This window comes from Protopterus annectens, chromosome 1.part1, assembly GCF_019279795.1.
Source record: "Protopterus annectens isolate FY-2018-M chromosome 1.part1, PAN1.0, whole genome shotgun sequence".
In the NCBI taxonomy this organism is placed as follows: Eukaryota; Metazoa; Chordata; order Ceratodontiformes; family Protopteridae; genus Protopterus; species Protopterus annectens.
Genome location: NC_056726.1, coordinates 186,963,685 through 186,978,147, shown reverse-complemented (window position 1 = coordinate 186,978,147; position 14,463 = coordinate 186,963,685). Strand labels below are relative to the sequence as shown.

The following is a 14,463-nucleotide window of genomic DNA, read 5'->3' as shown; positions in this document are numbered from 1 at the left end:
AGAGGCAGCTGATTATTGAGATGGGATGCAAACAGATCTATCTGGGGATACCCCCAAACTGCAGTTATCCTGTTGAATAAGTTGGTGTCTAGCATCCATTCGTGAGGATCCAGAATGTTTCTGCTTAGGCTGTCTGCTAAGAGATTCTGCTTTCCTGGAATGAATTGAGCCTGAAGATGCAGATTCAGACTTAGAGCTATGTCCCATAAAGTCATAGCTAGTCTGCAAAGGGGTATGAATGAGAGCCCCTGCTTGTTTATGTACCACATGATTGTGGTGTTGTCTGTCAATTAGAAGAGGCCCTGGTTGCAAAAGGGTCTTGAAGGCTAGAAGAGCATTTTGAACTGCCAACATTTCCTTCAGATTGATGTGCCAGTGAAGGTGATTCTTTGTCCAGGTCCCCTGCTGGCAATTGTTTAGAAAATGTGCTCCCCAAGCATAATCCGAGGCGTCCGTGGTTATGATTTGAGAAGGTTGAGGTAGACGAAAAGGCTTCCCTTCGTTTAAAGCACACCCTGGACCACCAAAGGAACTCCTTCTGGAGGCAGGGGATCAGAGGAATCAAAGTGTCCAGATCTTGGTAATGCTGTGACCATACACTTTTCAGGTACCATTGAAGCTTTCTCATATGAAGCCTTGCATTTGGAATTAACAGAATGCATGAAGCCATATAGCCCAGTGCCTGCAGGAATTTCCTTGCAGTGAGCTGAGTTAAGGTTGCCAAGGTTTTGAAAATTGAAGCCAGCTGTATTTGTTTTTCTGGAGTAAGGAAGGCCCTTTGTAAGTTTGTATTTAGGAGGGCTCCCAAAAATATCATTTGTTGAGAAGGAATCAATTGTGACTTTTTTATGTTCACTGAAAATCCCAGTAGGAGGAAGAGACGTTGAACAAAATCCAGATGTTGAAGTAAAAGGTCCTTGTTGTCTGCCTGGATAAGGCAGTCGTCCAAATAGGGGTAAATCTGAATACCCTGAAGTCTGCAATAAGCCACTACTGGTGCCAGGCACTTGGTGAAAACCCTGGGCGCAGTAGATAAACCAAAGGGCAGTACAGAGAATTGAAAGTGCCTCGAACCTGCTTTGAATCTGAGGAATTTCCTGCGTTCCTGCCTGATGGGAATGTGTAAGTAGGCCTCCTTTAAATCCAATGTCACCATCCAAGCGTCCTGGGAGAGTACTGGAAGCAGTTGCTGTAGAGTAAGCATTTTGAATTTTGGAATTTCCAAAAAGGTGTTTAACACTGAAAGGTCCAGAATAGGTCTCCATGAGTTTTGTTTTCTTGGAACCAGAAATAGTCTTGAGTAAAAGCCTTTTCCCATTTCTGAGAAAGGAACAGGCTCTATGGCTCTCATGGCCAGTAGAGCATCCACTTGATTTAAGGCCTCTTGCCCATTGATGTTTTGGCAGATCTGGCCAACTGATAACCCTTGGCAGAGTATGAAAATGGAACTTGTAGCCTCTTAAAATCACGTCCAATACCCATTTGTCCTGGGTAATGTGAGACCAATTTCTGTAAAAAAAGAGAAAGCTTTCCTCCGAGAGGGGCATCCAGGTAAGGGGGTCCTGAAGCCCAACCGAGAGAGTCATTGAGTCTGCTTCCTTTGAGACTGGGATCTGTCTTCTCCCCTTCTAGGTGAAGAAGCCGTCCATTGTCTGGATCTGTAAGAGGCCTGAGCTTGACCACGACCTCTGGAGCGTCTATATCTTCCCCTTTGAGGCCTGTCAGACATGGGAAAGGACCAATTTTTGGAGGGCCAATTCCTGGAAAATCTAGGAGGCTGAACTTGTAAGAAATCTTTCAGTCTGCATAGATTTTGCCTTTTCTTCCATCTTTTTAATAACTTCTTCCGCCTTGGATCCAAAGAAAACATCATGCTGAACAGGGGCATCTAAAAGTTTAGCCTTAACCTGTTCCGGCAAACTTTGTTCACGAAGCCAGGCATTTCTCCTAATAACAGTACCAGAGGCTGCGGCCCTGCAAGAAGCTTCCAAAGCATCAAAACCACAATGCAAACTATGCTTGTTCACTTGTTCAGTTGCATGTAATACATCCTGCAATTCCTTATCCTCTGCACATGCTGGAAAGGTAGCAAGCTTTTGCTTCAAACCAGACAAAAGAAATTGCTGATACTTAAACATATGAAACTGGCAATTTAAAGCCCTAATAGCAAGGGTAGCAGAAGTATACACCTTTTTACCCCACCTGTCTAAGGCACGAGAATCCTTCTCGGAGGGAATAGGATTTTTGGAAGAAGCAACCTTAGCAGCCTTAGTACCCTGAGAAATAGTTTCAGGATCCGCAGAAGGGTTCTTGAATAAGAATAAATGAGAATCCGGGACCCTGTAAAAGCTATCAGCCTTAGAAGGAGCAGGGGGCATGGAATCAGGATTCAAATTAGCGTCAGAAAAGGCATCATCCACAATATCAAGAACAGGAGGAATAGCTAAAGGCCTGTGTTGAGGAAGAAGGAGGAATTCCCTAAGTCTCTTCTTAGAAGCAGAATAATCCTGACCTTCCCAATGAAAATGTTCCCTCATCTCATGTAAGGTCTCCCCAAAAGAGAAATCCTCAGGCGGAGAAACAGAGGGCAGGGAATCCTCTGCATCTGAATCCTCATAAGGAGGAAAGGAATATTCCTGATCAGAGGAAGAAACAGAAAATACAGAAGCCTGGTCAGAGGAATCCAAAGGAACATACTGTCGAGGCCTTTTCTCTGGAGGGGGGTGAGAACCCCTAATCATTGTAAGCAAATCTTCAGTCATCCTTAGCAATTGCTTCTGTGTCTTGGGAGTAGCTTCAGAAGTAGCTGGAGCAGAAACTTTAGGTTTAACTGGAGTCTTGGGCTTTGCCTTTGTCTTTGAAATGGTGATGTGAGTAGGCCTGAATACCCCCTCAGAAGCCGGTACCTGCACAGCGGTTCCGGACCCATCTAAGGGAGCGACGTCCGAAGGTCCTGCAGCAGACAAAACAATAGGCCTTGATGGCTCCCCATGGGAGTCCGTATCGGCCATCGGTTCAGAAGTGGCAGACGACAGGGGCTGCAAAAGCGCCTCACTGACGACAGCCGAACCGGACACTGGCTCCATCTGCGACGAATCCTGTTTAGACCTCGGAGGCCTGTCCTTGTCTTTGCGTTTCTTTTCAATTCCGGTAGAATCCGACAACATTCTATAATTGAAGCGTCTGCCAAAGTAATTTAAAGCCCAGTCGTACCGACGCTTAATAGTGCGAGAATTGAACCTGGCACAGAACCTACAACAAGAAACGTCGTGGTCAGGGCCTAAGCAAGGTAGACAGTAAGAGTGGAAATCTTTATGAGGTATCTGTTTTCCACACGCTATACAATTATTAACTTTTTCTGACATCGGAGGAACAAGAAAAAGATTCCCCAACGGGGTACTTAGCTTTGAGAAGAGAAGTAAGAACTTCGGACCGACAGCAATCAAAAACGTAGATCGAAAATCGCCAACCAATGACTTGCGAGCTGCTTTCCAACGCACGGCAAGAAAGACTGGAGAAGATGGCGTTGGCTGAGGGCTATGTACCAGAGCGTACTGACGTCAGGGTACTAGCTTGTGCAGCCGATGCCGGACCCAGACTTTGTGATTCTGGCCGACCTCGGGCTGCCTGCCGGCAGGATCACCCTACAGTTATGAATGCAACAGTGAAACACGAAGAACATCAGCAATCAGGAAGAGAGTCTTCCATGATAAAAACTTCAGAGGACAAGAAGCGGCTGGTTAAAGGGAGGAAGGATCAGAGCAGCTAGTACTAAATTTAAATCCCAAGGATGGAGAGGTTCTTGGATAGGAGGCCTTAATAGAGTAGCACCTTTCAAAAAGGCCTTACATAACTTATGGGACATGATATTAAACCTAGAAGGCCCACATGAAAATTAGAAATAGCAGCCAGTTGAACACGAATCGTAGCAGCCGCTGCTCCTTTTTCAAAGGTTTCTGCCAGGAAGTCCAAGATTTTTGCAACTGGAGCTGTAAAGGGATCAATGTCTTTTTGCTAGGCCCAGAAGGAGAACCTCTTCCATTTACTAGTGTAAAGTTTCCTAGTAGTTGGTTTATGGGAAGAGACTGAAATATGTTGAACCAAAGGTGAGATATCAGGAAGCCTGGCTAGGATCGGAAGTGGAGAAACCAAGCTGTCATCTTGACAGTTTGAATGGAAGGATGAAGAGCGCCCGACTGATGTGTCAGGAGGTCCGAAACCGGGTCCAGAATCCAAGGCTCCTCTCTCAGGTAATGCCAAAGAACAGGAAACATATCTGACGAGGCCAGAACGGGGAAATGAGGATCAGCTTGCGACTCAGCAACTTTACTTTCTGAAGAACTTTTGGAATTAAAGGAAAGGGAGGAAAGCGTAAAGAATTCCGGGGGGTGCAATCGTGGACCAGTGCATTTCTGGGTGACTGTCCCGGTGGGGGAACTAGGGCAAAGTATCTGCTGCATTTGTTATTTAGGTGAGAGGCAAAAAGATCGCAGCATGGCTGGCCTCATCTGCGGAAGATCATATCTGCCACATCTTTTGTTTCGGAGACCACTCGTGAGGCATGAGAATTGCCTTGCTGAGCTTGTCCGCTATCACGTTCGACTTTCCCGGAATGTTAGTTGCAAGCAGAAAATGCTGTGAGGAGATCGCCCATTGCCATACTCAAAGGGCCTCCCGACATAAGGGGTAAGATTTGGTTCTGCCCTGTTTGTTGATGTACCACACTACTGACATATTGTCCCATCTGAATTGCTATATAGCCCAAAGAGCTAATAACACCGCTCTCATCTCCAGGACATTGATGTGCAAATAGTACTCGTGAGGTTGCCAAGTTCCTTAGACTGTATCCCAGATAATGCTCCCCCACACCCTATCTGGGAAGCGTCCGTGATAACTGTGGCTACCGGATGAGGGGCTACAAAGGGTCTGCCTAGCGTGAATAGGGGAGAGTGGAGCCACCACTGTAGACCTTTATTGCAAGCATTCGTGATTAAGATAATGTGTGACATTGTTAAGTCCTGAAACGACCACTGAGTGAAGAGGAGCCATTGCAGAATCTTCATACTGCACCTGTCACCCTTAGGCTTTCGAATACTGGCCAAGGCTCTTGCCATCCCCATGGTGCCTTTTTTAGGCAAGGCTCAAAAGACAAACCCACCACAGTAAATAGCACAAAATGCCAGAAGTCTAAACCTCAAAATGTACACACTCGAGGCAATCTTCAGTATGGAGAAAATCGATATATGTGCAGTAACAGAAACCTGGTTTAAGACTCCAGAGAGCACCCCAGCGCTACCAGGCTATAACTCATACCATACATTTCGGCCACAAAAACCGGACTGAAATACAAAAGGCGGGGAAGTATCCATATTCATCAAGGATACCCACACCTCCAGGTTAGTGGCACAGCACGATGCTTAAGAGATCATCCAAGTGCAACAAACAATTGGCAAAACTGCTATTCAAATTTTAGCTTGCTACAGATCACCCACCAATGTCCCAGGACCCCCACTCCGCATTCCTGGAAACATTGGGAAACAAAGGTCCTACCAAACACCCTGATATTGGGTGATTTCAATTACCTAAACATTAACTGGGAGAACTACTCAAGTGCTAACTCCTTTGCCCAACATTTCCTAGAATTTATAAACCCTAACGCCCTGGATCAACTAGTCAACACCCCCACCAGAGGTGACAACATATTGGACCTGGTCATCACCAACGTGGGCGACTGGTGTTCCACACCAGAGGTCAACCCCTCGCTGGTTAGATCTGACCATAAACTAATCACTCTGGATATCCACATTCCACTACCATCCCGGTCAAAGAAACCACCATGAAAAACTTTTCAAAAGCAAACTTCACATTACTTAAGACCAAGGTGGGAAGTTTCAAAGCCCCCATGCCAAAGGATAATGCTGTCCAAGCTGCAAAATCCTTTACTAATGCACTCTTACAGGCACCTACAAGAATGCATGGCTCGTGCTTTCCCAAACAAAACCAAGACTCACTCCTGCAAGAAAAGGAAACCAGTCTGGTGGACCCCTGCCATAAACAAGCTATAGAACAGGAGGAGGAAACTAGTACAGAAAAGATTAAAATCCCAAGAAGGGAAGACATCCCTGATCAGTATCAGAAAGAAACTAAGTTCCTTCATAAAATCATCCAAGGCTAGCTTCAAAAGAAAAATTGCCATGGACTCCAAAGATAACCATAAGGCATTCTTTAGCTAGGTCAAGAATCTAACTGGCAATTCTCAGATCTGCTCGGAGTTAGTGCAGAATGGTACAAAATACAATGAACCAACCGATTTAGTCAACATCCTGGCAGACAGGTTCAGTGCAAACTTCACCCCCCTCTCACCACCAAAAGAGCCCATAACTATACCAGAAGAATGTAGTGCCCCTAAAATCACAGACACTTAGGTTAAAACAGCCCTGTCCAAAGCCAAAAAAACAGCATCAATAGGACCGGACGGTGTCCCAGGCTGCGTCGCACACGAGCTCAAAGATTAACTAACCCCTCACCTAAACACACACTTTAAACTCAGCCTCTCCACAGGCTGTGTCCACAGAGTGGCGCACAGCAATGGTTATTCCACTCCGCAAAGGTGGAGCCACAACGGACCCCGGGAACTATCGCCCTATAAGCCTGACTAGCTTGGTCTGCAAAGCTATGGAGTGCATCATCATGGATCTCATTAACAGAGACATTGGAAACCTCCAAACACTAGACCCTAGCCAGTTCATTTTTGCGAAGGGCAGATCATGCCTTCTAAACCTGGTGGACTTCTTTGAGACAACACGGCTATAGACGAGGGAAAGGTAGTCCACACAGCCTACCTAGACCTTACAAAGGCCTTCGACACCATTCCCCACTCGCTTATTATAGACAAGCTCACCAGCCTGAACATAAACCCCTACTACACGAGATGGGTTGCCAACTGGCTCACTGACAGAAACCACATGGTATGAGTTGCATGAGCTAGGTCTGACTCTAAACTGGTTACAAGTGGCATTCCCTAGGGCTTAGTCCTAGGACCCCTCCTGTTCTGCATATACTTTTCAGATGTACAGATAAGCACAGGAGGACAATGGCTGACCAAGTTCGCAGATGACTGCAAACCTAGGGCTATAATTGACTCTCCGGCTGACACGGACATCCTCCAAAAGGGTCTCACTGAGACAGATACCTGGTGTCAAAACCATGGCCTCAAGCTAAATGCCAAAAAGTGCATAGTCATCCCCTTTGGAAAAAACAAAGTACCCACAAACTACCACATAGGTGGTAGCCCCCTAAATATGGAAGGCGTAAAAAGGGATCTGGGGACCCCAAGTAGATAGTAACCTCTCCTTTCATAATCACATTGCCAAAGTGGTTAGAAAATCCTTCTGTGTGGCTCACCTAATCACAAAAGGGTTTTCATCCAGATCGAAAGAGGTCATTGGGCCCCTTTACGCATCACTCATCAGACCCATCACGGAGTACAATGGCGCATTTGGGATGTACCTTACAAGACACCTGCAACAACTGGAAAGACCACAGAAGTACCTCACCAAGAGGATCAATGGCCTCAAGCAAATGCCCTATGCAACTTGAATGAAGAAACTGCAGCTGTACTCGGTTGCATACCGCCTACTCAGAGGTAACCTCTGCCTGACATACAAGGCCATGTCCAACCCAGAATTGATGGACATGCTCCACCCAAAGAAAAACATATCCCCTCGAGCCACATGCTCCAGGGATCTAAACCTTACCACAACAATAAATAGGATGTGCTGGAGGTATAGATTCCTGTCCCAGAGACTTCCCATGCTCTGCAACAAGATTCCAGTCTACATTAGGCAGAGGCTCCTCGCTAGCCCTCTTCAAGAGGAACCTTGACGAGTGGATGGGAAACCAAGTTTACCCCAGGGATCACTTCAATGGCTCTGCTGGACAGAAGAACAGGGAACTAATCTAAGGGGGCGGTGAAAGCCAACACATTCTGGCTAGGCTTATAAATGCCTTCGGCAGACAGCCTAGTACCTACCTATGAACCTATATGGCAACGGGCTAACAGAACAAGAATAACGGCAGCTGCCATCAAACCCAAGACCTTTAGGACAAATTGAGCATGACCCTTTGATTCTGATAAGAGGTGAGAGACCTGACCTCGAATGACAAGCACCCTTTCTTGTGGGAGCTTGGCTATCATGTCTCTTGTATTTAGTTGAGCGCTTATGAAAGTAATAGAATGAGAGGGCAACAAGGCAGATTTTTCATAATTTATTGTGATTCCTAGTCGTGCACAAGTGTGAATCGTGTGGTTCCTGGCCCTTAAGAGATGATGCTCGGTGGTGGCAGTGAGGAGCCAGTCATCTAGAAAAGGAAACGCCTTGAATCCCAAACGTCTCAGGTAAGCCGTCACTACTGCCATACATTTGAACACCCTGGGGGCTGTGGTGAGACCAAAGGGCAGAGCTCTGAACTGATAATGACTGGCTCCCAGCCGGAAGTGTAAATGTCTCCTGGACCGCCTGTCCATTTTTATATGGTGGTAAGCATCCTGGAGATCGATAGCGCACATCCAATCGTCCCGACCCAAAAAGGGTAGAATGGACTGCAGTGTCACCATCCGGAACTTGGTCTCCTTTACTGACCTGTTGAACTTGCTGAGATCCAAGATAGGTCTCCAGTCCCCTGTCTTCTTTGGAACTAAAAAGAACCTTGAGTAAGTCCCGGATTCTATTCGGTCTATGGGGACTTCCTGAATGGCTCTTTTTTGCAGCAAAGTTTTTACTTTTATGGCTGCTTGATGCCGAAGATTGGGTGGAACATCTGGGATTGATGACTTTTGACTTCTTGGGGGTGTTTGGGAGAAGGGAATTTTGTAACCTCTGGATATTATGCACAGTATCCACTCTTCTTCTGTTATATTTTGCCAGGATCTTGGATACAGTGATATTCTGCCCCTGACTGCCTCCACAGGTGGGCAGCCGGGCAATCCTTCAGGGATTCTGAAAGGGCCTGGCAGAGAATGTATCCCTGTCGCCCTGTTTCGGACCCCCCTGCTGCGAGGTCGGCGTCTCCTGTTATTATTTCCCCCTCTGCCTCTGGGGGAATCATCTCCATGAGTGTCTGGTAAAGCTCCGTAGGATTTACGGAACCACATTTTGCCACTCTTTTGGCCTTTGGTATAAGGCCAGGATGGCGTGGAAAAACAAACTCCTACGGCAGAGAGAGTTTTGCCATCTCGTTCACTCCTGGTAAGAGTCTCGAACTTGCGGCCCGAACAAGGCCAAGCCGTCAAAGGGGGCATTAGTAAAGGAGGACTTGAAGGGCTTCGCAAATTGACAGAGACGCATCCAGGAATGTCTGCAAACAGCCACTCCTGTGCCTGCAGCCCTAGTCACTCCATCTGCAGCGTAAGAAATCAAGCGCATGGAGGAGTTGACAATGGAGGTTAGGGTCGCTAGCTGGTTAGCAGACTTGGAAGCCGGTCCCTCAGCTGAAGGATCCTGGAGGGTCTCTCTCAGCTCTTTAAGGAGATCCCTCTGAAGTCTTCTGAAATGTGTCAAATAGTTCAGCGACCAAAGAGTAAAGGCCGCTGAAGAGAAAACACGCTTCCCAAATTTATCCATGGCTCTGAACTCCTTGTTTAGCAGATGGATAAAAGAGGAAGTCTCCACGAGTTCCTTATTGGTGGCTGCTGCCATCAACATAGCATAGACTGGAACGCCTTTAGTGAGAAAGGTCTTGTCGTCTGGTGCGGTCATGAATTTGTTAGGCCTTCTCGGAATGGACTCTATGGTCTCTGGAGCACTCCATGCCTTTCGACTCACTACAGACAAAAGTGTGTCGAAAGGCGGAGAAACCCAGGAGGTGGAAGGTTGGGAACTAAATGCGTCCAGATGCACGGACTTGTCCTCAGAAGGGGTAAGGGACTTCCAGTTTCCCTTCTGCCTAAGGATTTCCAGGATGTCTGAGAATGAGACATCTTCAGAGGGGGACCGTGGGGACCCCTCCGAGTCATCCAAGTCTGTGTCAGAGGTGACGGACTCAGGGGAGTCCACGTTTCCTCCTACATTTTTTTCTTCCTGGAAACCTCTTCTGAGGCATGCGCTCAGGAAAGGTCTTGGAATAAGAGGGGTCACCCTATAGGCCGTCCTGGGGCATCGGTTCCCTACACTTGGGACAGAGAGAAGGATCCGAGGCAGACACCGGTATCGATGGGGACGGAGCCAATGGAGCGGAGGGTGGGGTTGTCTCGGTGGACAGCACACTCATCACCTCAAAGGCGCTGCAATCCAGATCGGAGGGAGGCTCCGGCTCAGAGAAGCCTGTTGACCTCTGCACAGAAGGTGACTGCTTTGAGGCAGATGTGGGAGCCGAGCTCACCTGCGCCTAGGCTCAGAGAGGGAGAGCGGGGTCGGACAAGGGTCTGATGCCACTTCCCCCCTCGGAGCCAACGAGGGAGTCTCGGCACCCAGACTCCTCGATGGTGCGGACTGTCAAGGAGGTTGGAGTGAATGCCGGTACCGACAAGGCAAGGGTTTGTCGGAACTGACGGTTCCACCACTACTACTTCCATGCACTCCGGCTCCAAACTGGAAGCAGTCGGAAGAGCAATAGAGACAGGGACTGGTTCTGACAAAGGTGCCAATTCCTTCTGGGCTGGGCCCGACAACAATTGAGCAAATACCAGTGTCTTGAGCAGCCTCTTCGCTACACTCTCCACATCATCATCCGATAAACTCCTGGATGATCGAGATGAGTGGGCCGAGGACCGGTGACTACCTGCCACTGACTGCAAATGTAGAGATTGAAGCACAGATCTCACCGGGTCTAAAGAAGGAGATCTCTATCTCTTTTGACTCTGGGACGGCTCCAAAGCAACAGATGGAGCCACCAGAGAAAAGGACTCTTTGGAGACAACAATCCGCACCGAAGGGTCAGAAGATTTTGACTTGTCGGCACCGAAGGTGGAGCCGACGAAGATGCCGGTTTGTCATCAGATTTTTTAGAAGACTGTGTACCCGATGCAGCCTCAACCTGAGGTTTTGATAACCCTCTCAATATCAGTTTGTTGCGCCTCTTCTGCAAAACCCGTGCACTAAAAGCATGGCAAACAGAGCATGAGCCCTGCAGGTGGACCGCACCTAAACAATAAACACAACTCCGTGTGCCCATCCGTAAGGGAGTTGCATTTCTTAATTCCTGACTGCTTTGTAGGTTCTTTAGACATCATAAACTACAAAAAAGGGGGAAACAACAATAAAAAGTTTTTTTTTTTTTTTTTTTAAAGAAAGAAAGGAGGAAAAGAAGAGGAGGGGTAGCCTCTATGTTAAACAGCTACTGCTTCCAAAGGGAGAAAGCCTCCAACTAAAACGGCTTCTCCCTACGTAGCAAGAGGGATAAAGGGACAAGACAGCACCCCTCAAGAAAAGAAAGGTCCGCTGACAACACACAGAAACAAAGGCCTGAGAGAAAACAATGGCCTAACAACAGCAAACAACTGTAAAGAGGAAAGGGGTGATAAAGAATAGAAAATTCTAAACTCTAAGAAAATGTAGTCTAAACAAATAATTTTGACAAGAAAATACACTACTTAGCCTGAGCCAGCAGAAGACAATCTTGACGCTGCAAGCGGTAAACGAGATCTGGGTAGCTATTGCTATGCATGGTGGGATAAGGGGTTAGCCTCAAGCCAGTAAAGACTCTTCAAGCTTTAGAAGTGGCTAAGTCGGAGCAGAGATTGGCTCTGAACCCAATCAGAAAGAAGGAAGGCGGACAACATAACATCAACATTTTACCACTGTATTTTTCAAATAATTCTCCAACAGCAGCTACTAAATCAAAAATACAACTTGACTTACCAGTCCATATAGTCCTTTACTGGTTTGCTGCTTGGGGTTTCATAAACACTAGCATTTGTGTCTATGGTGCCAGCAATATGCAATGGAACTCTCTTTGGAACAGGAAGTGGTACAGGTTGCTCTGATTGGACCCTTTTAGCCTGCTTAAGGGAGAAAAAAAGACTATTAGACTACATTCATAATACACAATTCATTCACATCTATATGAAGAACATGGAATCAAATCACTGCATGAAACATAATGGAACATTATCTTGCACCTGTCCCAAAGCAAACACAATTCAATTAAGCTCATATTCTAAACAAATATTTTTAAATACATGAATCAAATGGGTAATTACCATCCTGAATAAAGAGACAGAACACAAACAGTGGAATTATGTAATACAAAAAAGCCATGTTTTGTGATGTATTTGTAATAAAAGTGGATCTAATCAAATAACCAAGCAGCTGCATTACACTTAGCATTCACATTACAAACATAAGTTATCATATAATCATTTCTGAAGATAACAAATGCCCAGAGAATGTGAAAGATTTATCCCATGCTGCAGCTATTCCTCCACTTCCCAGATATAAAAGCAGTGCCATTCTGTATCCTCTAGTGACTTGCAGCCAACAGTTAAACAGAGTACATTAACATAATGGTTACGCAATACGCATATCAATAACTACATGCATACAGGAAGGCTATTAAAAAAACACCCACACTTCAATCATAATTCAGTCAAGGATGGGAAAGGTTGTTTGTACTGCTGCAAGCAGTTCCAGCTTAGATAGCACAGTTGTGTAAAATCTTACCATACCACAACATGTATTTATCTTCACTGTTGCAGTATTCTTTGAAATAGAGATTCCCTGCCAAGGGGAGCCCAACATCCAGTCAGTATACCAAAGCCTTTTGGTTGCAAAAGGTACACTGTACATCACGCATATGATCCCTGTGCACGGCATAAAGGTGAGGTCTGGACATACCATCCTCAAAGCTGGAAAAGTAACAGTAGGAACAACAAACAGTCTAGGGATAAAAATAGCTAACAAGCACATCCAGAAGGAAGAAGGACAAGGGTGAGGAGAGAATACTGCAACAGTGAAGAGGAAGACACCTACTGTTATAGTAAGATTTTACACAACTTTACTATGTCCTTCCATATCACTGTTGCAATGTTCTTTACAACAGGGACACTGCAACAATTCAGGAAGAGGATTGGGAGGATAAAGAGCCAGCAGAGATCTATAGGAAGTCATGGAGAATGGCCCTGGCAAAGCCAGCGCTAGCCCTAGAAATCACATCCAACTTGTAGTGTTTAGCAAAGGTATGCACAGAAGTCCAGGTTGCTGCATCAGCAAGAGAACCCTTAAAAAGCACCAGAAGCCAGAACTCTACTATAGTGAGCCTTAACAGAAGAAACGTTATTCCTATGAAAAGAATAGCAAAAAGAAAGAAATGGCTTTAGATAACCAGGAAGAAATGGTCTGCTTGGAAGCAGCCAAACCTAAAGACCTACGATGAAAACAAACAAAATACTGTTAAGATTTATGAAAAGCTTTAATCTTATGCAAATAAAATCAGAGTTGTCTATGCAAATCCAAGGTGTGCAAAACCTCCTCACTAGCAAACAGCAAAGGAGGGAAAAAGGTGGGCAAATAAACAGACTGATTAAGAGACAACTCATTAACTATCCTGTGCATAAAGGGATTAGTAGAAAAGGACACCCTGCCCTTATGGAAAACTTAAAAAAAAAAAAAAGAAACAGCCGTAAGGGCTTGCAGCTCAGACACTCATCTGTCAGAAGTAAGGGCCAAAAAGAGAGTCGTCTTCCAAGAGTAATGTAAGGAAGCTGAAGCAGCAGGCCCAAAAGGAGCTTGAGTCAATTTTTCCAAAACACAATTAAGGTCTCAGGAAGGAGGGGCATGCTTCCTGGGAGGCTTAATGTGAAGGACACCTTTCAGAAACTGTTTGGCTTAAAATGTAAAGGATACAGAAGGAGTCAAAGGCGGACAAGCACAGATAGTTGATTGGTGGGCCTTAAGAAGAATATGCCAACCCAGCATTGAGCAATTCACACAAATGAGAGAACCAAAGGAATATACACAGCAAGTAGATCCAGGTTATGAGAAAGACAGCAAATAGAAAACCTCTTCCATTTGGATAAGTAAGATTTCCCATAGTGTATTTCCTGGCCTGCAGAACCTGAAGCATGTCCTCAGAAAAAAAGGCTTCTGAAGGGATCAAAACCCTATCGCCCACAATGTCAGCTGAAGTGTAGACAAACGGGGATGGATGAGAGATCCCTTGTCTTGTGCATGTCACCCCGTGAGGTAACTTGTGATGACTGGTTCCCTCTTCTGCATCTTTCCAAGGGCAATGCTGTCTGGGCCAAAAGGGAGTCACCAGCAAGATTTTGGGAACATACTGCTTTATCTTGAACAGGACTATCGTAATGGGAGGGAAGGCATAAAGAAACATCCCCTTCCATGAAAGAGAGAGGCTGTCTATCTTCCAGGCCAAACTTCATGGGACTCTGGTACAAAACAGAGGAAACAGAAAGGAAATTAAATGACCCTTAAGGAACTAATGTGCGGCTGCAAAAATCAGTAGTGC

The 14,463-nt window shown here is 45.9% G+C and overlaps 1 protein-coding gene across 1 annotated transcript in view; it reads right to left on the bottom strand.

Annotated features, from left to right (window-relative positions):
* The window catches only part of TTK (TTK protein kinase), a gene marked incomplete at its 5' end in the record, with an annotated part of 1,887,454 nt that overhangs the window by 1,093,574 nt on the left and 779,417 nt on the right, over positions 1-14,463 (bottom strand). The window contains 1 exon segment of the mRNA XM_044074056.1: positions 11,859-12,001. Within this exon segment, the coding sequence (XP_043929991.1) occupies positions 11,859-12,001 (143 nt within the window).